This window comes from Arctopsyche grandis, chromosome 6, assembly GCF_051622035.1.
Source record: "Arctopsyche grandis isolate Sample6627 chromosome 6, ASM5162203v2, whole genome shotgun sequence".
Lineage (NCBI taxonomy): Eukaryota > Metazoa > Arthropoda > Insecta > Trichoptera > Hydropsychidae > Arctopsyche > Arctopsyche grandis.
Genome location: NC_135360.1, coordinates 7852940 through 7880241, shown reverse-complemented (window position 1 = coordinate 7880241; position 27302 = coordinate 7852940). Strand labels below are relative to the sequence as shown.

The window sequence follows — 27302 nt, the reverse complement described above, 5'->3', positions numbered from 1 at the left end:
GGCAGCAGAGATAATTTAATCAGTATCAACCAGACGTCAGACAGCTCCATAGGGAACTAGCTTGTGAAGAGTTCTTTAACTATATGACTGCGATGTTATGGACGAGATTGATTGTTTGAAAAGGGAAAAATGGATTGAAATGCACTGGAAACCGAGATCTGAAAATGTGGATCGCTAGGGTAATAGTTACATGGATGATGTTCGCTGACAAAAATCACAGGGAGAACTGTGAGTGTTGCGTAACTTTCCGGCAGCTTGTCACAAACTACGATGACGAATTTTCAGCAATCATGACAGAAGATGACTTCTACTTCAAGAGAGTCACAGGAATATTGATTATCGAATGGAGTGATATGATAGATGATAGCAGTTTCGTTATCAAAATCACGAAAATTATCGTGCTAGGTCATCTTGATGTGAACATAATTATAAATTATTACAACGCATCTAGTACATCTGAAGAACAATAAACTGTCATTGCTTAACAGGAAAATAAATCTCAAAAATTCCATAACATAAAGTAAATAAATAAATAACCCGAAATGACCAAACCATGTAATTTAATCGGTTCGTGGGGAGTATACGTGCCATTTATTGAATTGTGGGGACGATTTTAGCATACTAAGGTTGATGCAAGAAGATGTCCCAAAACTCAAAGAGCGAGAGTTTGTCTGACAAATACGTATTTTTGCCGAGAAGAATGTACATAAAAAATTGAATTTGATTCTGAATCTAAACAGATGGTTCTAGTTTCCAGAAATGCAAGCAGTAGATGAAAGATTTCTCCATTGAAAGAGATAAATTAAATCCTTTCCTATACAGCAGCACGGCCTAAAACAATCTGTAAACAGCTGATCCAGCCAATGAAACGGTTTGATTCAGAGTACGCGCGATGTATAGGTAAAATGCTGCAGGAAAAGATGATGAATAAAAGTGTGGTGATTTTTGAGATGGGGGTTAACCTAAAATTCGAAGGAAAAAGCGATCCTTCAGAAAATTCCAGACTGTGGATTGAGTTAAACTTGCAAAAGGTTGGAACTAGGGGAGTCCAAATTAACCGTCAAATCTACATATTTACCGGTAATTCAGTATTTTTTCTTAAATACATTTTCATTCGTAGTTTTACTCATTTGCTAGTTTCCAAATAAACACAAATCAAATGAGATAAACAGCTTTTGAATGTGTGAATTTGAGACAGAGGCGTGATTCTACAAGAAACTATAGGTAGAATGTTAATCTAAAGGTTCCAAGCTACATATATGTAAGCGTCTCTGTGTTGAAACTTCGTTGATACATTGTTCAGTATTCAATGATTACATAAAAAAAAGAATACAAAACATAAAATTTTATAAAGATAGTCGAAGAAAAAAATGAAATTTTTATAGGTAGATTTTCATACGCAGTTATATCATCTCAATGACAACTTTTAAAGGTTGCAATGGAGATTTTGTACCGGTAATAAAATATTTAATGAACACTGAATCAACGGCTATTAAAATAAATTCAAATGGACGAATGGAAATTTTTAAAAATCGAAATCAAAATATCAACCAGATATTTTCACTGACCTTTTTGGACCATTTACCGGTAGACCGGTAAATTGGATTACTGGTTATGTTGTTGTTGCAACTACAGTATGAGTACCTGAAAAAATAGGCACTCTATAGCAACCGAAAATTAATAGAATGGAATAATCTCAATCTACTATTTAATATTGGATCAGAGAAGGAGCATTACCATCATCATCGATCACAGGAGCGACGATGAAAAGTAAAAGATGAACCTATTACATATAACAGATCTAAGCTGTAATTATTAATTTACAGTTCTAAACTGAAAATTAATAGGATGGAAGTATGCCATTCTGTTATTCAATATTGTATCAGGGAAGAAGCATTATCATCATCATCGATTACAAGAGTGATGATATCAAGAAGAGAAAGAACAAAATAAAACACTTCTAGGCTGCTATCTGCAAAAAGAGTTTTATTTGGCGAATAACAGAAACATTTAAGAAGCATTACCATTATCATCAACCACAAAAGTGATAACAAGAGATAAATAAACAAAGAAAACCGTTCTAAGCTGCTATCTTCAAAAAGAGCTTTATTTATACTATAACATACAACAACTGAAGATTAATAGAATGGAAGAATCCGATTTCAGCTTGGACAATCTTCATGTTGTTATGGTCGCTCCCCACCTAATATTTAGTACAAATGTATAAATAGAGGGCTACCGACGGTGCACAATTAATTAATATATCAGTATCAGTTAAACATTCAATAGGTGATGTGCCAATCACCAAACACCAGCCGGCAGTCCCTCTTCTATTTCTTCAAATAAAGGAAAGTAAAAGCAACAGAAAGGAGTCATTATTACCACAATTACACATTTTTTCACAGCTATTCAACATTGTATCAGAGAAAAAGCATTACCATCATCATCGATCAAAAGATTGATGAAAAGAAAAATAGAAAAAATCAAATAAAAAATCAAAAAAGCGGCTGTCTTCAAAAAGAGTTTTATTTACACTCTTTATAAAACTAAATAGATGGAAGAATCCGGTTCTGCTATTCAACATTACATACTATTCAACGTTTCGAAGAAGCATAACCATTATCATCGACCGCAAGAGTGATGATAGCAACAAGAAGAAGAAGTATCAATTAAACAAGTCCAGTACTGCTATCTTCAAAACAAGTTTTATTTACATATAAAATAAAACAAAAAAGGAGAATAGTGAATGTGAACGTGATAATCCTGAATTTTTTTAAATTAATAAGTCACATACATACATATGTATGTGTATGTATTTTTTTTTATAATACCTCAAATATGTACTAGATATATGTACTCTATTCAATTTAATATTTTTATAATCGCATCCCCTTGCTCGGCTATCTATTCCTCTTCCTGTTGCTGTCCCTCCTCTACCCTCCTCCTCACGTGACCATTAGGGGTAGATCTTCGCTAATGGTGGTCGTTTTTCACCATCAACTGAAAGGGAAAAATAACGCTAGCGCGTATGTGCGCAGTTAGGGGGTCCCGAAAAAAGAGATCCTCAAAAAATTGCACGGTGCTTTAACAATAACACAGCCAAAGGTTTGCCGTGCATTATTCGCGCATAATGGACGCCTCGCGTATAAAGAGGGATTGATAAAAGCCGCCCCCCGCGTCTCCACCCTCTACGGTATGAAGTCTAAAATACGTTTTGACGGGATAAGTAGTGTGTTTATTAGTAGAAGTGGACTTTTGCGGAAAAATTTCGTACGTTGAAAGGAATAAATTCAGTCAAATACATACTTTTTTTTTCTTTTGACGTGACTAACTATGATGATTTGAACGACTGGTTTTTAATCATTTACCACTTTGACCAAAAAGCAGACTGTACATATATACATACATATGTACATTCAATTACCACACATCCTTTGAATCGATCGAATTGCCAGAAGATTTATACTAACGTGCCACATTATATTATAACAAAAAAATAATTATATTATATATTAAAATTGCCATATTGAACAAGGCGAGATAATATATGTAGTTATTTTTTTATATACATACAAATGTATCTATATCTATAATATATGTATATAACAATTATTATATATCATTTAAATGAGGTATGGAATATATTATAAATATATACATTCATATACATACATGTGTACTTTTAAATAACAATATTTATAAATATTGACAGAAATATCAGTTCTGATAATTTTTCAAACAAATTATGTATAGGGAGATTTTAGAAGATAAACATTTAAGGCAAAGGTATATTAAATATACACAATTAATTATTAATTAATATGTAAAAAATACACAAAAATTAATTCTACACTATAGTAATTTTATATCATATAATATTATTAAGCCTTTAAATATACGAATTATTCACTAAGCGTAGAATTTCTTTGAGCTATAATAATAAAGTATATATAATTTTCAATGCAAACAGTTCCGAATTGTTTATTCACAATTTTTTTTTAAATATTGTTATTTTTATTATTATTATTAATAATTACGTTAGAATGAGCCTGCTTTGATTATTATAAATATACACATATAATAATCGAACAATTTTACAGCGATCAACACTCGATTTTTACAAAATTAAAATGTAACAATAAATATGACGAAGGCACATATTTTTAATCGATCAGCATCCTAATAAAAAATAATAATGCGAAATTTCACCATAATACAAGTACTCAAATAAATACACTTTTTACACAAGATAGGTATACTCAGGTGTATGCGCGCGTTCCTATACACACATATACACATTATACCTATTATAATATATCTCGGACTTTGTCGGGAAAAGGTTTTAGCGAGAAAAATGGCGTCTATTAAACTAGTACAAAGGTGGGTGTGAAGAAAAAAGAGCGTAATTTTTTATAAACGATAGAAAACCGAAAGAGCGCCGGCGAAAAAAAAACTTCAAGAAACAATGATTGATGCAAAGAAAGGAAAAGTGTCTGAAACTGTAATAATGTCTGAACGCTCGCTACATTTACACTGTACATACTACAATATGGCTTGAGACTCGTTTACACCGGCGTATCGCAGTTAGGCCGAATCCAAACAACCAACCAGTCTCCATCACCCACGTCCCACATATGTTTGATTCACTTTTGAGAAAGCACACTTTTTGAGGAACTCGAAGAAAGCGTTTTTTTTTTCGTATATGTAATGTAATATATAAAAATCGAGAGTCAATCGTTACCGGACATTGCAATGGTTCACGCTAGCTGTGGAGCGTTGATTAATTATCACTGCAGCGTGCAGGTGAGCGGCGTGTTGAGAAGATGGTCGAGCAGGACTGGCGTGCCGGCGGCCATTTCGAGTGTCGGAGCGAGTTCGGCTCCATCTTGGCAAATGGCCGCCGGTGCGCCGGAGTTTGCGTCGCCGGCCGTCGCGGGCGCTGCGGTCGCTGCGTCGCCATCTTCCTCTTTCGACGACGTCACGTCGCAGCACGTCGTCGTCTCCGTCTTCTTCTTCACCTCGTCCTCGTAGTAGAACACGTCGAAGGCCTTCTCGGTCGGATTTATCTCCGCGCAAGGCCACTCCTCCACGTCGCATTCGTTCATGTTGATAGACATCTCGCTGGTGTCGCTGTCGCTGTCACCACAGTCGAAGTAGTTACACTGTTGGCAAAAAACAAAACAAGTTTATATGTATGTAGGTGTATACTTTTGGAATTTTATCCACTTGGTACTTTGAGACCGGGCTCTATGGGAGGGGAGCGTTTTGAATGCAAAACCATTAAGATGAATTGTGGGTTCAATTAAACTGAACTTTCATCCGGTTTTTAAAGTGCTAAAATTTTTTTTGAGATATTTTTATTACTATTACTGTAACGTAGAGATTAGGTGTGTAGCGCTCGTCAAGCGCTGATTACCTAATCTCGCGTTCACGCCAAAAAGACCTCCGTATAAAAGAGCATTATACAATAATCAATAAGGGGTCCACCTTACGGCACAAACTCTGACTTGATGAAGACTCGAAAATGATACAATAACTAAGTACATAATAGTAAATAAATAATAGTAAGTAAATAATAGTACAATCTCTAAGCTTAGAAGTGGGTGTAGGCGGTTTCGTCGGCTCCTCTCATGAATCTCACGTTTCCACGCGTACTTATCCCGTATTACCTTCCAGCCTGGGATGTTCTTCTGGTACGAGTTTATTTTTCAAGCTTTCATCAACTCAGAGTTTATGCCGTAAGGACCACCGACCAATAAAGTCTCGCGACCTTATAATTAGGTGGTTTTGGACCGTGGATCATTCGGAGTTGGTAAGCTGACGGGTTCAGACCAATAAACTACCTGTACCGCACTAGCTGCGTCTTCACTCCGATATCTGAAACCCCTCTACACGTCCACGCTACATTACATAATTTTATTTTAACATAAATAAGAGGTTGGATGAAACATTGGTGACCACATTCTGGGTTTAGTCGATGACCGCATACGGGGCAAGCAAGTGCTTTATCAATAAGATGAGTAAATAGGCTGTGGCCAATCTTAATGAAATATTTAAATTAAAAAACACATATTTAAATATTATAAATTGAAAATCGATTTTAAAACCCCTTTTTTGGGTAAAAAAAAATCCAATTATATGATAAGTATTAATTTGTCAGTTTCTTGTATGTTTATTACGGTTTCTCAAAAAGTCAACTATAAATACTAAGTTATATAATATGAAGAATTACATATACATATGTACCTGACAGTCCAAGCACCGACACGAATCCGTCATCTCGCAGGGTATACCCAACGCCATGGATGCTTCTCTATATAAATCGTCACTGGACTTCCTCTTTCTCCACTTTCCACCGCTTGAGCTACTCTTGGCGAAAATCCACCCACTCAAAAATCCAGTAAGCATCCTCTTGAGTATATCGCACTTCTCATCGGCCACAAAACCTCTTTCGTAATGATTTTTGAGCCGTAGGATCTTTTCGTTGATCCTCGCATCCTCGTCATCCTCCTCGACGACGGTCGCCCCCCTATCGACATCTTCGTTTTTGAACGTCACTATCCTCCTGGTCAGACCCACGTTGTTGTTCCTGCTCTCGTCGCACTTGGAATCACCCTGGGACAGCCTGTCTTGGAGGTCTGGACTCTGCCAGCAGTCGTTCTGCTGGATCTTACTCCTGCTCTCGTCCTCTTCGAATATGACGACTTTCTCCTCAAACTTGACTGCGGACACACAATTGTTTCCGTTGTCGAAGTTGTCCTGGCCCAGTAGGAATTTGGTGACATCTGTGTTTGCAGAGCGCTTACTGGTTTTGAACACGGGACTTCTCATTTTGGCCGGGGAGCAGTTCGAGATGACGGCTCTGCCAGCTGGTGAGTTGAACACGTCCACGACACCATCCTGCAGCAATAAAAATAACGGTATAAATAAGTGGCGAATTTAAATAATAAGTGTGCTTTGACTTCAAAGGACGTGGGTGTGTTTGTACAGTGCGATCAGATCCGTCTGCTGGAAAGTTTTTTCCCCACACGTTTTTTTCCCTTTTGTCTTCGAGGATCCTAAGCAAACACTTTTATACGGAAAATAATGTCGCACTTTTCACATTTTGGACGTCAAAGTGGAAGTTTATACGCGTATGGGTTATGTGGAATGATTGGATATGTGCATACATTTGTTTGGCTCTGACGCGCCTTTTAACTCTCAAATCTTTTACTTTCAACAGTGCACGATAAACTATAGCTATAGATCTACCAAATTTTCAATAAATTTGTAGACTACTATTATATTTAAAAACTGCTTGTTCACTCGCGACGATCTTACCGTTAGTTGCCCTTCGAGTTACGGGCTCATAGTGTAAAATAATAATTTTTTTCACCGTTTTCTCTTCTTTGCTCTTTTTACAACATAAAAGCAAACTTTCAAATTTTTATTAACTATCGTAAAATTTTATGACTTTTGCTTTTTTATATTGCGCAAAAAGTTTCACAAAGTTGCGAATATGTATTGATAAAAAATCCTTACCGACGCACAGTGTAGCCATTTGCAGATTTGCCTAGACACACGCTCCCTTTGTTTTAAAAACGCTATATCTCAAAAGATGTGGCATATAATAATTTAAAAATTTGGGGTTTGTTGCATCCGCTCTAAAATCGCCAGAAAAACGAACGACAGATTAACAGAACGGCAGCTTTAAACGTAATTCTCGTTTTCTCGAATGATAGATTGCACATCAGATGACGAGTAACCTTTCGATGTGCACAGATGCAATTATTAAAATTGAATTGGATCTTTCTGGCGAGTTAAATAAGGCAAGATTCGGAACTTATCGAATCTTGCCTTATTAAACTCGCCTAAAAGATCCAACTCAATTTTAATAATTGCATCTGTGCACATCGAAAGGTTACCCGTCATCTGATGTGCAATCTATCATTCGAGAAGACGAGAATTGCATTTAAAGCAGCCGTCCGTTAATCTGTCGTTCAATTTGTCTGGCGATTTTAGAGCGGATGCACCGCATCCAAAAATTTGTTATCGATGTCGATATAAGTATTTAGATATTGTGATATTTCAAGACAAAAGTAGTGAACCGAAAGTAGTAGTTTACTATCGCACAGAATTGAGTTTGCATTGCATTTTGCATAGAAAAAACTATACGATTGATATATATTTAATTATCATATGTATTCGTAATAAGTGGGAAAAAATATATCACAAAAAGTTACCTATCAATGATGATACAAAAAAGTTAACATTTGTTCATCGGTATAGCAATGGCCAAAATAAAGATTTGTGGCATTTAGGCAGCAAATTTTTACAGTTTCTTATAGTTGAATAGTTTAACTTAAATAATTGATTAAATATCATGGCGAAGTCAATCGGAAGTCAACTTTAAAAACCTTGTTTAAATTTTGAATTTTTACAAAAAATCAAACTCGGGGGGTCGATATTCTAATTAAAATTTCTTCAAAATTAAATGTTTGGTAAAATTTTAACTAAAAATATTAAAAGATATCTTTTTCAGTGATATTCAATCAAAAATTTATCAACAAAGTTTTCGATTAGACCATAATTGTCTTCCAATCGGAGAGTTAAAAACGCACCCGGTACAAATCTATTTCATTGGATATCATGAGCCACAAGTTTGATCAAATGTGACGGACTTTTGAGATGAATAAATAAAATTTTATTAATAGTACATCAAAGTATAAATATTAAACAATCTGAAACGATAACATTTTAATACTTTTCTAAACTAGGCAGATCCGCAAACTGCCACACTGTGCAACGTTAGTTCCATTAAGAAAAAAATAATCCATATACAAAGTAAATAATAATAATTTAAAATTAAAACCGTTCATTAAATTATTCATACAATCACATTACATAATAATAATACATAGATAATTCACCCAAAACACATTGCAAACAATTTTCATATAGCTAATATTCCGCGTTTACACACACTTGTAGCAAAATTTACACATATGTATGTACATATTTACATTCACTCTTAATGAGAAATCTCAAAATTACAAAGACGAGAAATTTTATTATCATAACAACATCGATCGACTTTCGTAATCGAATATAATTACGTCAAAAGTGGAATCTTCAGACGCTAAAAGCAATGACGACGAGACATAATTACACGAGAGTATAAAATTATACGGCGCATATTATTTTTAAGACAAAATTACATCAAAAAATACACACGCACATATAATAAATATATATAGAAATCGATCGAAAGTAATGAAGTAAATTTATACGATCGCATCGAGTGGAAATGAGTCGGTCGAGTTTGTTTTCAATCTACACGAGTGGGTGCTCGAAGACAAGATCAATAACGGAAACTAATGGTGGTCATAAGGAAACGGAAGGAGGTTCAAATTATGTATCTATGTACATATATATCTAATATTTCATGTACATATATGTATGTGTACACGTGGAGAATACGAGTAATTGAAATACGGCAGTCAAGTTTGAAATACACTTTACTTCCAAGTCTAAGCTCCTCGCCACAATATTATACGTCACATAAATTCGCATATAAGCGAAGTTCTAAATATAGCTTTTTCTCTTTCTCTCGGACGATTATTATCGGGTAGTATTTCAATGCCAGATTAGACGATCTTCAATTAGGATAACGACGCATAATTTCTGCGTTTTTTCCGCTGACGCTCTCCTAGGCTTGTTTACGTAATCTCGAGCTTTCAAATGAACAAAAAAAAAAAAAACGATCTCGTGTGTTAAAAATAGAAAAGGAATTTTCCTTTTAAGCGAACGAATGAATGAATGAATGGATGCAAAAAATGTCCCGAATCGTCCAAAAAAAGAGGCAGTGAAACGGTACGGGGAGCGTGCCTGCTCCCAGATACGATTTATTGGACAATGTCTGGAAAATTACCATATACATAGTTAGTATTATTATCAACTCTGGGGAAAACGATTCGTTTCCAAATTGCCCTTATTTCCTTTGCGTACCGCTTTTCTAATCTACTTATACATTAGTCATCGCGCATGTGTGTGTGTGTGGAAAATGTCAAGGAAAAGTCTGTCAGGCAATTCGTATCCGGATTTCCTCGGGGATCTTCTTCGATCTGATCATTAATTAATTAATCCTTTTCTGTCGAGCCAACTTGAGCGACAACATTTCAAAGAAAAGCTATATAAAGTCGCCTTTGTTGGGAGCAATTTGGTATAGTCAACGACTAACTTATGTATGTACATATACATACATACACACATTTATCTCTAGCGTGGTTAAACTAGATGTACATACATGTGTATACATTAACGATTATCTTCACTGTGTAATCGAAAACATTTTCGAAATATTATAAATTTTCAACTATAATTATAAACCTTCATTTTTCAAGAGTCGAGGTTTTCAAATACATGACTTTTATATGCACAAAGTATAATACAAACTAGTTCATTAGTTATCCTAGTTATATGGATTATGTATGTATGTATGTATGATACATACATTTTTACATATATAAAATATAGTCTCAAGTCAGGACTATATGTATATTTAAATGATTAATTGCGAACTGTAACCGAATGTAAGAGAATATGACAAATTTAAATACACACATTGAATAAAATATATATAGTTATATCATCATAATCATTTACAGCCATTCATTATCCACTACTGGATGAAGGTCTCTCCAGAACAATTCCACTCGTCTCTGTTTTGCGCAACTCTCGTCCATTTTACCCTACACATTTTCCTAATTTCTCCTATTCATCTTCTTCGCAGTATTCCTTTTACCCTTTTACATTCTCTAGGGTACCATTCTAGCACTTTTTTTTCACCTTTTTTCCATTCTTCTAGCTACGTGACCCACCCACTGCCATTTCAATCTTTTCGCTCTCTCCAATATATCCACTATCCTTGCCATACATACCCACGTATTCCGCTTTCTATGCCAAGCATGCAGCGTTTATCAATTCAAAACATTAAAAGTAAAAAATTAGGCAGAACTAATTCAATAATATGTGTGATTTGGGATTATATTTGAATTTATTGATTGTTCGATTTCGAATTTTTTTTCACCAGCTATATCATTATCATTTACAGTTATTCACCATCCACTACTAGATGAAGGACTCTCAAATTATGCTTCCATTCGTCCCTATTTTGGCAATTCTCATCCTTCTCACCCGAAATTTTTTCTAATTTCATCTACTTATCTTTCTTGTAGCCTTCATTTCACCCTTTTACACCATTACCATTTCAGCACTTCCTTTGTCCACCTTTCGTCCATCTTTCTAGCTGCGTGACCTGCCCATTTCCATTTAAATATCTTCACTTTCACCACTCTATCGACTGTTATACTTCACGACTCTATACTTCTTACTCACTTATTAAATTTCCTATTTTTCCTCGTTATGCCGAGAGTTCCGTACTTCTTTGAGTGCATTGGAATATTTGAGTGTATGGCACATTGGCGTTTAATTTCCAAAATGCATTCCAGCTTAGTTTCATACGTCTTTTCAATTCTTCATCTTTACTATCGGACATGTCTATTATTTGTCCTAACTATAATATAAATAATAACTGACTACTTCTACTATTTTATCATCTAATGAATATATTTACAGAGCATCTTTAATGCAAAAATGCAAGCTGAACAAATGAACAAATTGAAACTTTATTCAAATTGCGCTTCCCTTGTCTCAGCATATTTTAGAAATCGGCTTTCGCAGAACCGAGTTACACGTTAAAGATGTTTCTGATAATTTAATATGCATAATAATAAGAAGTGAACGGAAATTTAATATGATGCGAAAGTAAACTTTAACTTCCGGTCTATTGAATTTTCCGAAGCTTTTAGCTTGTTCAATATTGTATGTAGATGTACGTAGGTACAGTATAATAATATTATGCGAAAATGAATGACCTTTTTGGGTCGATGAAAATTGTCAGGCTTAATTGTGAGTGATGATGGTTTTCGAATAGAGATATATGCACAAGGGTAAAATTTCAACGAGGGGAAGCTTTGCAATGCAAGCGAATTTTCACATTAATGCAGGAATAAATTTCACGCGCGAAAATGGTAGCATAATATCGCTTTCAGTTTGGTGAAAATTCATCAGTATGTAATCGATAGATGGAGGCTTTCAAAAGTGCATTTGAGTCTCGATGTGATACACTTAAACTTTATCCGTTAGGGCTTTGATCTAAAAATGAGCCGTAAAAAAAGAGAAAGCGTCAAAAGGAAAATTCCACTTCCGGTTTCAGGAATTTTTTCATCAAAACAATAAAATTATGCCGTAGAACTCTGTTGAAATTTTTACAATCAATTTCCCGTAAAAGTTTATTTTATAGATTAAGTTCATCCTCAATATAAAACTTGACGACAAAAAATAGACAAAATATTTAGGCTTCTATTACAAATTGCTGCAGACTAATTAAATTTGAAATGGAGTATTATGTAGTAATAAAATTAATTAAAGTCAAATTTACAGCTTTATGATATTAAGATGCGGACTTTCAAATTGCCCAAATCTATTGAAATTTTCAAAAATGATCACCAATTTGCAACCTAAAAGCTTACGGGAGTCGCCAAAGGAATAAAAAAATATATTTTGTAAAGCTATTTTTTATATAAGCTATTAGGTTATAAGCTATTTTTGAAAGAATTTAATTAAGACAGACCCTTAGCAATTTTTCGATAGCTGAACCAACATTCTGTGATCGCATTTTTGTGGTCGGAAGCGACCAAACCTTCCTTTATCACATATAAGACACCCTAACACGTCAAAAATTAAATATATTATATATAAATATAAAAATTAAAAATTAAAATATATATATATATATATATATATATATATATATATATATATATATATATATATATATATATATATATATATATATATATATATATATATATATATATATATATTTATATATATGTAACATACATATATGTGTGTACATACGTATAGCCAGCAGCATAGCTCGGACGTTAAGCTTCTGCTTACCGTCAAGAAGGTGCCGGGTTCTATCCCTGAATGAAAATGAATTTTTCAGAGTATGCTGTTGGTCAGACCTGGATTTGTGACTCCAGGTTGATCGTTTCCTATCAGAGTTTGCCAATTTTCTCTGATTTCATTGTTGAAACGGTTCCCGGAAAAAAAAATTGGCTAAAAATCCTTCCTACCTACTATGTCACCACTATTTGAAATTTGATGGATGTACAATAAAAATTTATGTACAATTCATAGATGTCTCGTTAATTTGCGAGTTTTTTCAGTGTCTCGCAATTCAACGACTTATAATAAAAAAATGCTGCATTTGTATTTGTAATTGGCCAGGAAGGCGCATTGGGATTTACCTGTAAGGCCTTCCTGGTATATATGTAAAATAAAAAATAAAAAAAAAAAAAAAAATTAAAATATGAACCTTATTATGATAATTAAATTCCTATTTTAATTATTATATTAAATTTATGAACCGTTTTTTTGATGAACAATCTGTGCTTAAACCGTCCTTTGATAAATATTATACATACTCTCATATTTAAGCGGTTTTAAAGATCAGCAAAGTTGACCCATAAATCTCTCAATATGAGCCCTCCCCACCCCTAATAAATACAGCCTGAAAAACCTTGCATCGGAGAACTAGACAATTGAATACGTGCCGCGAATAAGGTGGTAACTAACAAAAGTTGTATTTTACAGAATTCAAGAAAAATATAATTTATTACTTTCTTTGAAATCAAAATATATATTTTCATACACACACTTTATTTAAAAATCAAAAGTTATCAAATTAGGTATATTCAACCAGCAGCATTGACTAATGGTTAGCATATACATAATGCTTTCGAAAAAATTGTCACGGGTTCAATACTACAGGTTGCTGGTGGTCAGACCTTGGATAAATGACTCTAAGTCCATCGTTTGCTATCAGAGTTTGCCAATTTATCCGACTAATTGGCAACCTATTCCCACTAGCTAGCAAAATTTCAGAATCTTGAATTTCGTTGATTTGTATAAATGCTGCAAATTTGTCCATAGATGTTTTTTGTGGATGTTACTCGATGTTTGTATAGGTATTTGCCTTATATGATACTTCTGTACAATGTTTGACCATATTAGTTTTGTTTAATGTATATACATTTATAAATACATATGTATATGGGTATATACTTGAATATAAAATGAATAGTTCTTAATCTGTATACCACACTCGTTAATTTGGAGCAAGCTGTTAAGACGAGTGTGCATGATTAATTAAATATAAAAATAAAAACAAAAAATATGAAAAACACTATGAACGTGTGGAATGACTTGATCCGCGTATGCAGTTACAACGTTATTCCATAGCTATTCCATAACACAAAACAATCTAACAGAGAGAACGACTGGCGCCTCTCCATGTTAGGACTTGAAGTGACGTTATTCCACTGTGCAAAAATCTAACGGCACGTTGGCTCATCAGGAGAATCGAAAAAGATAGAGAATATTTTTATAGAGGGGACGAATGATGTAACCACATAGCACGTTATTCCATAAAAAAAAACTAGATTTAAAATAAAATGATAGTTATCCCCTTATTTGCGACACGTATTCAATTATCTAGATGTTTTGCACTAGATCAACTGCTCATTATTGCTCTATTTAAATCAGAATTTTTAAATTGGGGGGGGGAGAGGGTAATAAATAGAAAAATAAAATACCTTCATGATATCAAGTTATGATTCCTAACATATGCCTAAAGTACATCATATGTAGGAAAGTTTTGAAAGTGGTCGGAGCATTTCGAATGTTTTTCTAACCTTTACCCGCTCGAGCAACGCCGGGCAACACCAGCTAGTACGCAATAAAAAGTGCCTTAATTGCCTAATTTGATTTATCGCCACAGCCTTTACGATCGACATTTACTATAAAGCTCCGACGTGCAGACTCAATGGTCGCCGCTTATGAAATTACGCAAACGTGAAGCGTTCGACGAGCTTTTCTCGATTTTATTACAGTTTTTCACCCGTTCGAAGGCAATACTTTTAAAACGCTCGACCGGAAAGGGATAAAATGGGAAAATAAGCTCAGTTCAGAGCGACCGGCAGACCGTTCGTTACTGCGACGACGACAATACAATATACGATCAACTCGTTTTAAATTAATGAAAATAAAACGGCTACAGTCACCTTTTTGTTTGTGTCCACATAATATTATATTATACGCCCCGTAGAACAAAGCCGACCGAATTTATAGCGCACTCGTTGCAAAAATAAAATAAAACACGCCGCTTAATGGAATCGCGCCGATTACAGCGGCGACAGTGAGACGTTCGGCTTCCCTTTTATTATTGTTATTTATTTTTTTATTTTATTTCATTTTTTCCACTTTCGTTTTCGTATAGAGTAGGTAGGCAAGAATCGTCGAAAAAGAAACGTCTGCCGTTGACATACCCGCGAACATCAATCAACCCCGCCAACCCTAAATTTTATTATAAAAAGCCATGTGTGGGTATTTGTGGGTGGTGGGGGGTGGGGAGGGGTAGATATATTTGCCATGTCGTCGACAAATATTTTCCAATATTCCATATGAAACGTGCCAATTAAATACGTCCATATTGACAGCCTTGATGAGCGTCTCACGAACCATTGCTACAAGGTTAAGTTCTATGTATATAAAAAAGTCACCGAGAATTTTTATATATAAAATCAAATTTCAATATGTGTTGTATGTAATGAGACTAAGCAATAGAATAGTCAAGAGTGAACATATGTATGTATGTACGTATGAGTGAACATATTTATGTATGTACGTATGAGTGAACATATGTATGCACATACATACATATATGCACATATGTACATATTTCTTTGAAACGAAGAAGCCCAAACGGAGCTGAATACTTTTCGTTAGTGTTCATTGAACTCATTTTGCCGTAAAAAATACAGACTTTGTACTAAAAGTTTTAAATTAGAATGTGCAACAAATTCTTTAAAATTATATTTCAACCCCTAAATGAGTCCAATTATATTTTCTTTGAAATACCTGCAACCTTTAACAAAATATACATAGATACATACATACGTATCAGTGGTGTGCCATCATTGGACTAGAGGGGCTAAGCTAGTCACCTAAAATCTACCTAAAATTTATAAACAAACAAATCAATTACAATTAATTCAAATTGTTGTTCATATTGATTAACGAAGTTCAGAAATCGGAATCAGCCCTACCTGAGGTAGTGATAGTGGTTGTTGTAATATTAGTTATTATAATATATTAGTTGTTATAATTGTTGTAGTAGTAGTAGTAGTGGATTGTCATGGTATGGTCCGCCGCGTCGTTCACTTGCACGGAATTAACATCTGAATTCTGTTCCCTTTCCGGTACTGGTGAATTGTTATGTATAGGCGTTCCGATGAAGACAAAAAAATAATTTACTTGTCTCTTTCAGCATTTATGGAATTTTCACTAAGAAATAATTATGATTTGTGTATATCAAACATCATTCTGAATTATTTTTTAATTGTTAAAATGATACATATTTACACATAACCCTTTAAGTACAATTATGCTAAGAGAATCGGTTCACGAAACGATTTTATCAGAACAAATCAGCGCGGAGCGCGCGGAAACAAATAAGGAATTCTTGCATTCTCGATCGATTGTTCGACAAATTATTCAGAAGACTAAGTTTTGAAGACAAACAAGATATAATTTGAAAAAATTGGCTACTTAGAATATTTCTGTTATCTCAAAAATGAAAAATTATACCGATCACTTATCAGAAGACAGATTATTAATATTCAAAAATTATTATTATTTTTTAAAATTTTTTTTTTTGCTCATACCTAGTCTCCTGTTTTAAAAGTCACTGCACGCCTATGATACATGTCTCCCATTTAAAGAAGAGACAGTTTTAAACTTTTCTAACGCTTATTTTTCATTGAAAATAGAATATAATTGAGCTTTACGCCTTTGATAAAACAAAAAAAATATGCGGCCGTAGACAAATGTATAAGGCCACTTGTAAAAAATGCGCTTAACCGAAAATATTCCTGTTTTTGAAACAGCCATCACCTGCATTTTATCTTACTGGAAAAAAAAGTAATTGTCCTTTTTACGCAAGTCACTGTCACGCTGTTTATATTATTTTTTTTAATAAAGTACATTTTTTATTGAAAAATGTCAGGTAATTGACGTTTCAAAAACCTGACGTTAAAAAAGTATTTTCAGTCAAAAACATTAATAAAAGTGGCCTAATACATTTGTCCATGGCTGTATATTTCAGCTCAATCCTGATGTAAGTATGTATATACATACTTACATCAGCTAATTATGAAGGCTCTGTAGAGTGGCCGTTTTTGTATTTGCGATATTATAAATGTGTACCAAGAATATAATAAATAAAAGTTTTTCAATAGAACACTGTTATTAGCTTAAGTGAAATTAATTTTTCAACACAATGATCGTTTTCCATCTACACAAATCTGTGTATATAAATAGCCATAAAAAACCAATAAATACTATACTGTATATACATACTTTTATGGTACACACTTATTTCATGTAAACCCTATGCTAAATTTTAACCCACGTGAATTGATTCCGTTTGTTATACATATGTACATATTATATATTGTACATTTAAATGGTATATTCAACAGCAAGATTTATTGTACCTATACATACATAGTGTAGGTATAAAGCTAAGCAACCATGGCAATACTAAAATGAATTTGATTGAATATTTTATTGTAAAATGTTTGAGTTGCAAACTTTCCGAATCTTATTTCGCAGAACTAAACGTTTCGAAACTGATCCATCAAAAGCCACCCCGAAAATTCCGCTGAATCATTTTGAATTCAATTAATATTACTCAAATATATACGTCTATATATATATATATATATATATATATATATATATATATATATATATATATATATATATATATATATATATATACATACGTATATATATATATATATATATATATATATATATACGTATGTATATGCAGGCAAATAAATACACACACTCGCACATTATTCAAATATTTACCTTGTATTGAAAGTGAGCGTCCAAAACGTAGACAGAAGAAAAAGGATCGGGCCTCACTGTGTCAGCCATGTTATTCTTCTGAAAAAGAAAAATAATACAACGTTATAATTAATATAAATACATATGTACATATATAAACGAAAAAAATCGTTTACATTATTGCACATGACGTAATTGTACGCCATTTAATATAATAATATAAAAGAGAGAAAACAAAAAGCCGTAACAGAGAGTTTTATAAATCTCAAAGACGCCGCTTTCGCATATACTCTGTAGCGAGTGATTCGTTAAAATAAATTTGAATTTACAAACACACACACACACACAAGCACAAAATGAATATAAGGTAACGTTAAAAATTCAATTTCTCTCTTTTGGCCAAAAAGCTTGCGTCGTTAGCGAAATCCTTCAAAAAATTAGAATCGGCGAATTGTAGGGGAGCTCTGTAGTAATACGTACATACATACATACATAAATACGTACGTACGGATGAAAAGCGAGTCGCAATTTTCATTTTTTTTCCGACCACAACACTCTGCCGAGGGGTGTGACGGGTGGGGGAGGGGCTGGAGAGGGGGGGTGGAAACGGAGAGGGATGGGGATGAATCATTTATTTCTGTAAATGGATAAAATTTAAATTCGTACATGTGTGCGGTTGTGAAAAATTTGAACAATTCGCACAGCGACGCCCGCGGCTCGGATATACAAATTGTAGCTTAATAATAATGTCCATATGTACCTATAATATAAACAAACCTGCGCTCGGCAAACACTGTAATTGTGCAAATAATATTTCAATGTGTGTGCAAATGTGGGCGAATATCCGTTATTGTTTAAATATTGAATAGGTGTTTCTATATATACATGCATACCTATATACATATGTATGTCAGCGCGTTCCGATCGTTTCCGGATATGCTGTTTGTTTGTACGTAATCGGGAATAATTAGGCGTACGTGTTAAATATAGCGTTTATATATCGATGACTTGATGCGTGGATATTGTATGTCCATTTTTTAAATTTACATCGAATTTTAAGTTTTCGATGCTGGAATAATTCAGTTTTTTCCTTTCAAGGTAATTTATGTGCTATAGATAAATAACCGATTTTTCCATTATTTTATTCGACCCTTTAAATATGTGTGCTCTTTACGAGAAATGTAATGAAAATAAATAAAAAAATTCAAATTTAATTTCATATCTTGAAGTTTAAGCTTAATACCAAGTTGTGTAATAAAATTTGGCAATTTACTCTTGTTCGATTTTTCTTCCACTATTTTTTTCGACCTCTTAAACATGTGTTCTCTTCACGAAAAAGTTCAAGTATTATTCTCGTATTAATGTTATGAAAAAAATCAGTAAATTTAACAAACCGCAAGTATGATTTTTTCCTCTTGAAAAGTAAAAATATTGCGACCACACGATTTTTTCCACATCCCTAAACGTATAAAGCTGAAAATGTGTACGTATTTGTATTCTTTATGTACTAACTTAGAGTTGATAAGGTTTTGGTCAGAATTCGTCAACCTAAAGTGGTATTTTTTTTAAATAATATTTCATTATTTTATTTTGACCTTTTAAATTATTTTTATCCTCTCGATATTTAATATATATAATATGTATATAGTTATTTTTAAGTAATAAAAAAAATTTGAACAAAATTCGACAACCGGAAGTAGAATTTTTGTCTTCTGTAAGTGTCCCTACATTTGCGCACAATTTGTATCGAAAATGCTCTCATAACCGACATGTGTGAACGTGTATGTACATATGTTTAATTATCGAATTTTGTTTTGCGCCCTACCTATATTCCTCAATATAGGAAAAGTCGTGGGTTGGTCGCATCCGCATTTTATAATTAATAAACGTCACATTTATTCTGACCGAAGCCGGAACAACCGTACAGAACAGTTTTAAAATCCGAAACACATTCAAAAGCCGCACTCGAAATTAATCAGAGGCTGTATACAAATCGCCAGAGAGTCGAGTGGATGCCACCGTTCACTAGATGAATTCAAACGTTACACAAGAGCATACATATGCATACATACATACATATGCATATATGTATGTAGAGGATCCATTAGATTCGACGTCGACCTCAAGCAGAGTGTGACATTGCACCAGGATCCGGTTAAGTGCAACCGAGACTCACTATCTCACCCCTTTCACCCTAGCAACCCACCCCCATCGCAGACCAACAATCCCACATAAAAAAAACATACATACAAGCAGTATAGTCGACTTCAGCATCGATGTCTATTGAAATATTCGACTGCGCGAAACGGATACGAAAAGCTCGTAAAAAACTTTTAACGACATCCATAACCGTTTTATCCAAACCCTCCCTACCCTCTTCCGATATCTCCCTCACCCCCATCTTAAAATATATAGATATATGTATAGAAAAAAACTTGGAATGTTCGACAAAGTTCACTATTGTAGAACACGCGGCGAGTTGTGTGACAAAGTTTCCCTTTCCCTATCATCGTAGTACCACTGCTACTTAATTTCGAGAAGTTTCAAAGGGCGAGTTTTCGAGATGGGGGTAGTGAGTGGGGGGGGGGGGGGGGGTGTAGGTATGTAAGTACTGGTTTCGGGGCACATTGTCTCGTGCGTTTCGGTATGAAAATTTCGGTTGAAAATCGTCCACGTCAAATCGTTTCAATGGGTCGTTCGCTTCATAAATATTCATCCGGGCGTTTGTTCCGATTCAATACGTACAAATTGCCGCACGTTATAATTCGCAAATCTGCCGGGGAAAACGGCGACCAACACGAGACTTTTCCCCAGATCGTATATTTAGGAATTAATGCGTAAGCAATGAGCATTTTTGTGCCAAATTTTCCATTTAAATTATTGAAATACTTGTGCTAAACATTTCCATTGAAATTATATAAGACAGAACATTTCTATATATGATTTTCCAAGCTCCAAGTAATACAAAATAAATCCCTAAAAATAATTTATAATACACCCATATATACTAACTTGAAAAAGCTGCATGTCATATATAATATTCCGTTTGTTACGGACATTACTAACAAGCTAACCAGTAGATTCTATGACAGAATCACTAATAACCATACTAACACACCTGTGAAGAGTCTCGGTGATTACAACAAAATGTCTATACCCTTCAGGTATAAACACAGATTACCTAAAAACAATCTGCTTTAGGTCATTGACTTTAGAGAGTCTTTAATTAATATTATGCATTAAATGTATTATGAGCATTTATAAGAATTGTAAATAGGTTTTTGAGCTCTTTTTCCTATTATGCTGTACATTAACAATAGAATAATATAATACTATGATTACTAATAAAATTAAATTAAAATTGCAAAATAAAAAATTATCAGTTACAAATTATCTATCCCGATCTTTGAAAGTGCTTTAAAATAATCTTTTCACTCGATTCCCGTGATTTTGTCATTTTTATATAGAAAAAGGATTCATTTCAATTAAAAAAAAAAAACAGAAACGGAAACGATAACAACAACTTGACAAGACCACTTCTCTCGAAACACCCTAACCCTTAATTTTACTTAAGCATGGTTTCTATCAAGTGACAGCTCCTTGGATGGTCCTCACGCCATGGTGGATATAAATAGCATATTGAAAAATAATTTCTCTAGTGCCATAATTGAGGAAGGGGGAAGTCTAATACGTTTGTATGAACAAGGCGCTGGGGTCCAGCCCTCTTAAGAAAAATCCCGAATTTTCCTTATAATGATGTAAAAAATTAGATTTTTTAGTTCATTATTTTCTTCTTTTACGCATCGATTTGTTATTAAATGTTTAAAAACTCAATTTATTTAAATTTTTCTATGGAAAATTCAAAGTTTTCCATAACGCCATCTCTTTTTTCTATGTGTGTCACTTTACTCACTTAAAAAGAGAGTTCATCATACTAATCAGGAAGAGGCGCTAAGTAATACATACATATGTATACAAATCGAATGAAATAAAATGTCGACATGCACCACTGCCACACATCGTTGAGGGCGTGTGACGCGAATATGCGTCTTTTTCGTACATATGTACATACATATATATGTACGCACACGTTGTTATTCGCGCAAATTGAATAAAAAGTTGTCGGGGTGAGCGGAGCGGAGTGCGTGCGAGTTCCAGTTAAACTCAAGAAACGAAACAAGATCAATATATAAAAACAAAAGTTAAGTCAACCGAACCCCAATAAACAGAAAGGTTCAAACTCTCGCTTCACGCACATTCAACGATTGCCTTACTTATTCGATACGAACGAGGTGCGATCAAAAAGCTACGGAACCCGAACAACACTTACATACATACATACATACATACTAACGTCATCTGACGTAAGATTGACATCACACGAAAAAAAAAACGTGGGTATGTTATTCGGAATTTCAATTTGAATTTTGTCACACGCCTCAGTGTTTCTAAATAATTGAACGACAATTTTTCACGTTTTATATTTTATATACATATGTACATATATTTAACTAAAGCCAACTGATTAATCAGTGAATTTATGCCGTCTCTAACTTAAAATTGATGTATTATTTAAAATTAAAAAAATTTGTTCAAAAATATTTATTTTTTCTTTTTATTTTCATATACTATTTATCGGTCTCCGTGACGAGCCAGAATGTGAAATTACCGAAAACGCAAATATCGGAAGGCAAAGATCGAAAATCGAAAGATCTTAAGTCGAAAGATAAAAAAAGGGTGCATGGTAAACGGTACATACTCACTTAATTTGCGCAAACAGGATACAATAGGAACAAGAGGAACAGGCTTTTCCTCCCGTATTAATGTGCGTGCGCAAAATACGGGAGGAAAAGCCTGTTCCTCTTGTTCCTGTTGTATCCTGCTCGCGCAAATTAAGTGATTTTTTTATCTTTCGACTTAAGATCTTTCGATTTTCGATCTTTGCCTTCCGATATTTGTGTTTTCGGTAATTTAACATTCCGGCTCGTCACGTAGACCCACTATTTATCACAACATTTATAAAAAAATACATGAGCCGTTATATTTGAAAGTGGTGGAAGTCCAATTTTCAGTTCCAAATACACTATTTCCATTCGCCTTAATTCATTGTTATCACTTATTTTAATTTTAAATGTCCAAGATCTCGGAAAAGTGGAATAAACGTATTAAACGCCACCAGTATTTATGTAAATATTGTTAAACGCAAAATATTATATAGGTATTTAATGTTTTGCGAAATACTATGAAAAAAAGTGGACTTATACCACTTTTAAATATAACGGCTCGTATGTCCAAATCATTTGATATTAAACAATGAATCTTTACATTTTCTTTGATCACGGTAGAGCGAATTGGTTTTGTTTCGTCCCCTTCCCTTTTTACAAGACTTTTTTTGAGAATTACCTCACAAATCAAACCAAATGCCTATAAGCATATTATTTTCAAATGTTTAAATGCATTGACGACATTTTTCCTTAATTTTTGTAGTAGATACAAAGTATCGATCATTGCTTTTGTGAGAAGTTTTAACATTAATAACAAAATTATCTATACATGAATATTTATGTACAAAAACTGCGATCATATTCCGACAAAAAATGTTAAAATTAGATTACATCTTCGACGCCACATTAAAGCGACAACGCTTTAATTTAAATGTAAAAATATCTCGGCGAAAATTTTGCATTAAAATTTTACATTAACGCTTTTAAAAGTTGTTCAGAACCGTCGAAGGAAAAGTTTTCATAAGCACAAAAATACGAATATATCTTTATAAGACTAACAAAAAAACCCAATAATATATTTTTGGGTTTAAAAATATAATACGTATACATACATACATACATATATATGTACGTATATATTTGCAACAATTTCATAGCTTCATTATCAAAACATATCTTGAGAAAGACACCGACATTTATAACCTTTTCAGATTTTGTCAAAACCTTGACCTTATATGTGGCTTCTTCGCGAATTTGATCGCTCTAAACCCTAAGTTCTTCAGCTTCCTTTGGATTGTTCGTGTATGTATTGCTGTGGATGTTGAAGCGTAGACCTCATCCCTGATTTTAGAAGCAGTAATAAATCGATCTTGAAGAACAGCACGTTTGATTCCATGCCCAGAAGAATTCGGGCAGTTATAAAAAATAAATGTGGAGTAACAAATTATAAACGTAAATAATTATATATTTCTTTGTGTTTATTAATAGAATAGCTTATTTACAACATATAAAAAAAAATTACAGGTTGAAAATCGCTTCAAAACAAGTGAAACACGACCAAAATACAGCCAACACGTTTTCCCCATTTTTATACATTTCGCAAATAATTTCAATATTTCAATAAACACGTAATAAAAATTCATAGTATGTCCTGTTTTAATATCCTTATGATCCTTATCATCGTTTTTTTGTACTGAGAATATCGCTATATAGAATATCATATAAGAGTAAAATCAAATTTCATAGAAATCTCAAAATCAGCTTTTTTTTTGTCGCTCACTGTACATATGTAGTATAAACAAGAATATTGAAACGAAAGCACGATCATCTGTGTGATTGAGAATATTTCTATGAATTCTACTTCCTGAAAGCTATGAATGATACTACATAATATCCAGATTCAACGCACCCTCTCCAAAAGGTAAACGACAAAAGAGAACCCTTTCAAAGGACATTTCGCTACTACTAAATAATACATTTGGGCAATCGAACGGCAGTATCTACACCACCGTACGTTATTTTTCCAACATTTTAACGTTTCATTGTTTTTATTCGCTCGTTGAAAATGAAGCTATACCGTTGATTGTCTATTAATTTAGTCTTGTATTTTATTCTCTTTTTTTGTTGTATCGCGTCGGCTTGCGGTCCTTTATTCGTGGGTAACTTTGTTTCTTTTGTTGGCTGGGAAAGTTCGGGGTCGGCACGCATCGTTTGTACTTGTCCACTTCGTATAACAAAACAACAACACTAACGCCAATCCAATGTTTTCCACAGACAAACAGACGAGTGGAGAAAAACGCGAAAACACAATTAGCCGGCAGCGAACAAACACCCCAAAAAAAAAAAACCCCCATCGAATTCGACCGATAAGTCCGTTATTGGACGATTCGAATCCAGTCACGCAAATATACGCACCAATTCTACGGTGAACGGAAGGTTTAACTAACAAGTGACATAAAGTTCTTACTGTAATTGTATCAAGAGTAAAATTCCACGTATACATACATATATATACAAAAAAGTCAATCGTACAAGAAAATAGTGCTCAAAATTTTGCGAAAGAATGTTTTTTTATAATAAATAATTTAACAAGTTGATTATATTACTTTAAAATCATTATCATTATTATTTACATCATCCACAATCCAATAAAAATGCATACAATTTTAAAAATAAGTTAAGGCGTTGGATGTTTTGTCAGTTAAGTTGGTATAGTAAAGTAAACCTTTCAATGTACATACAAACTAAGGAATGAAATTAAATTATTATAATTTTAATTTATGTTTATTACATTGAGTGATTGATTATTTAATTATTTTAAATATTTAAAATTTCATTCATCATATATGTATACAATGTACTTTTTTAATTATCCAACAGCATAGCTCGGTCGTTAAGCTTCTGCCTAACACCGAGAGGCGCCGGGTTTTAGTCAGACCTGGATATTTGTCCTCCAGGTCGATCGTTTTCTGTCAGAGTTTGCCAATTTCTCTGATTTCATTGTTGAAACGGTTCCCATTTGACTTTGGCTTAAAACCTTCCTACCTGCTAAGTCACCACTATTTGAGTATGATTAATGTACAAAAAAATTTATGTACAATTCATAGATGTCTCGTTAATTTGAGAGTTTTCAGTGTCTCGTTATACAGCGACTTGTGTAATAAAAATGCTGCTGTTTATAATTGCCCAGGAAGGCGCATTAGGGTAAACCTGTAAGGCCTTCCTGGTATAAAATGTAATGAAATAAATAAATACATATATATAATTAAAAATCTGCATATAAAATATCTTTCTTATTTATTTTTACGATTACAATATTATTTGAAACAAATAAGACGCATAAATAGATTTAATAAATTGATGATCAATAGTGAAATGGGTTCACTAATTTACCCAAATATGATTTAAAATTGGAAAATTCCGGAAAAAACGAAAATCGAATATAATTTAAATATATTTTATATTACTTTTCTATAATAAAATTTATATTTTAGTATATTTAAATGCGATCATGTTATAAAAAAAGTTTAAATTTGAAAAACAGAATTACTTCGACTGCGAGTCATTGTTTTTCCTCTTCAATTTCACGAATGCTTGAAAGTTTAGCAATAACCCATATTTGCAGGGAACTTTTAGATTAACTTTTATACTTAGAGACGGCAAAGCAAGTGGTCTGAAATATATAGGTCAAGAATTCTGATATTTATTATGCCATACGAACAAAATTCATTTTAATTGTTTTTAATACTTCAAAAATCTTATTACTATTCCAATTCAAATATGATATTAAACATTGTAATGTGCTATTAAAATGTAGAAATCAAATATAATATAATTTCAGTATATGTAGATAGCCTGGTCACTAATAGTATAACAATTATAAGTTTGGACGTGACATATGTATAATATATTTCAGTTTTAAGATATTATTCCATACACAGAACATGTTGTAGATTTTAAATCGCATAAAGTTTACCCTTTATCTCAGCGCGCTGCGGCTGAAAATAAATAAAATTCCAAAGATAGACGGACGGACACAGAGAAAAAGAGAGACACATGAGAGAAAATGATCGACGCGCAATAAAAGAGAAGGGTTTTGTCGTCGACGAAAATATATATTCTTTTTAGTATCGCTCGTAAAAGTGAGCAGAGGACGAGATCTCACAAATCTTAACCCCTCGAGTGTACCACGCGCTCGACAATATGCGAAAAATTCACTAGAGAAGAAGCTCAGAGGTAAATGAAGACATTCAAATTGAAATATTTAAAGGAAAACGTGCAATTAGCGAAAGTATCAAAGCGAATCGCAGACAAATACGGACGGAGTGAATTTAATTTAAACACTTTTTATTTGCACGTTTATTTATTTACGACAAAAATCCTCCAGTTGAACGATAACATTAAATCAAATAGTATTTTTATTTAAAGTCAAGTTGAACGCTTACTTAATTATATTATACTAGTGTTTTTACCCGGATTTGCTCGGTATTTGTAATAGAAACCGCTTAAGCATGGCCAATCTAAAAGTAAACATTTTATTAAATTTATAAT

At 33.3% G+C, this 27302-nt stretch overlaps 1 protein-coding gene across 1 annotated transcript in view; it reads right to left on the bottom strand.

Moving 5' to 3' along the window:
- Window positions 1-4659: 4659 nt before the first annotated feature.
- The window catches only part of LOC143913454 (uncharacterized), a 31914-nt gene continuing 9271 nt past the window's right edge, over window positions 4660-27302 (bottom strand). The window contains exons 2-4 of the mRNA XM_077433268.1: window positions 18049-18126; window positions 6247-6900; window positions 4660-5162 (exon numbers count right to left, since the gene is read on the bottom strand). Of these exons, the coding sequence (XP_077289394.1) occupies window positions 4788-5162; window positions 6247-6900; window positions 18049-18117 (1098 nt within the window). The 5' untranslated portion in view covers window positions 18118-18126 and the 3' untranslated portion in view covers window positions 4660-4787. The remainder of the gene's footprint in view (window positions 5163-6246; window positions 6901-18048; window positions 18127-27302) is intronic.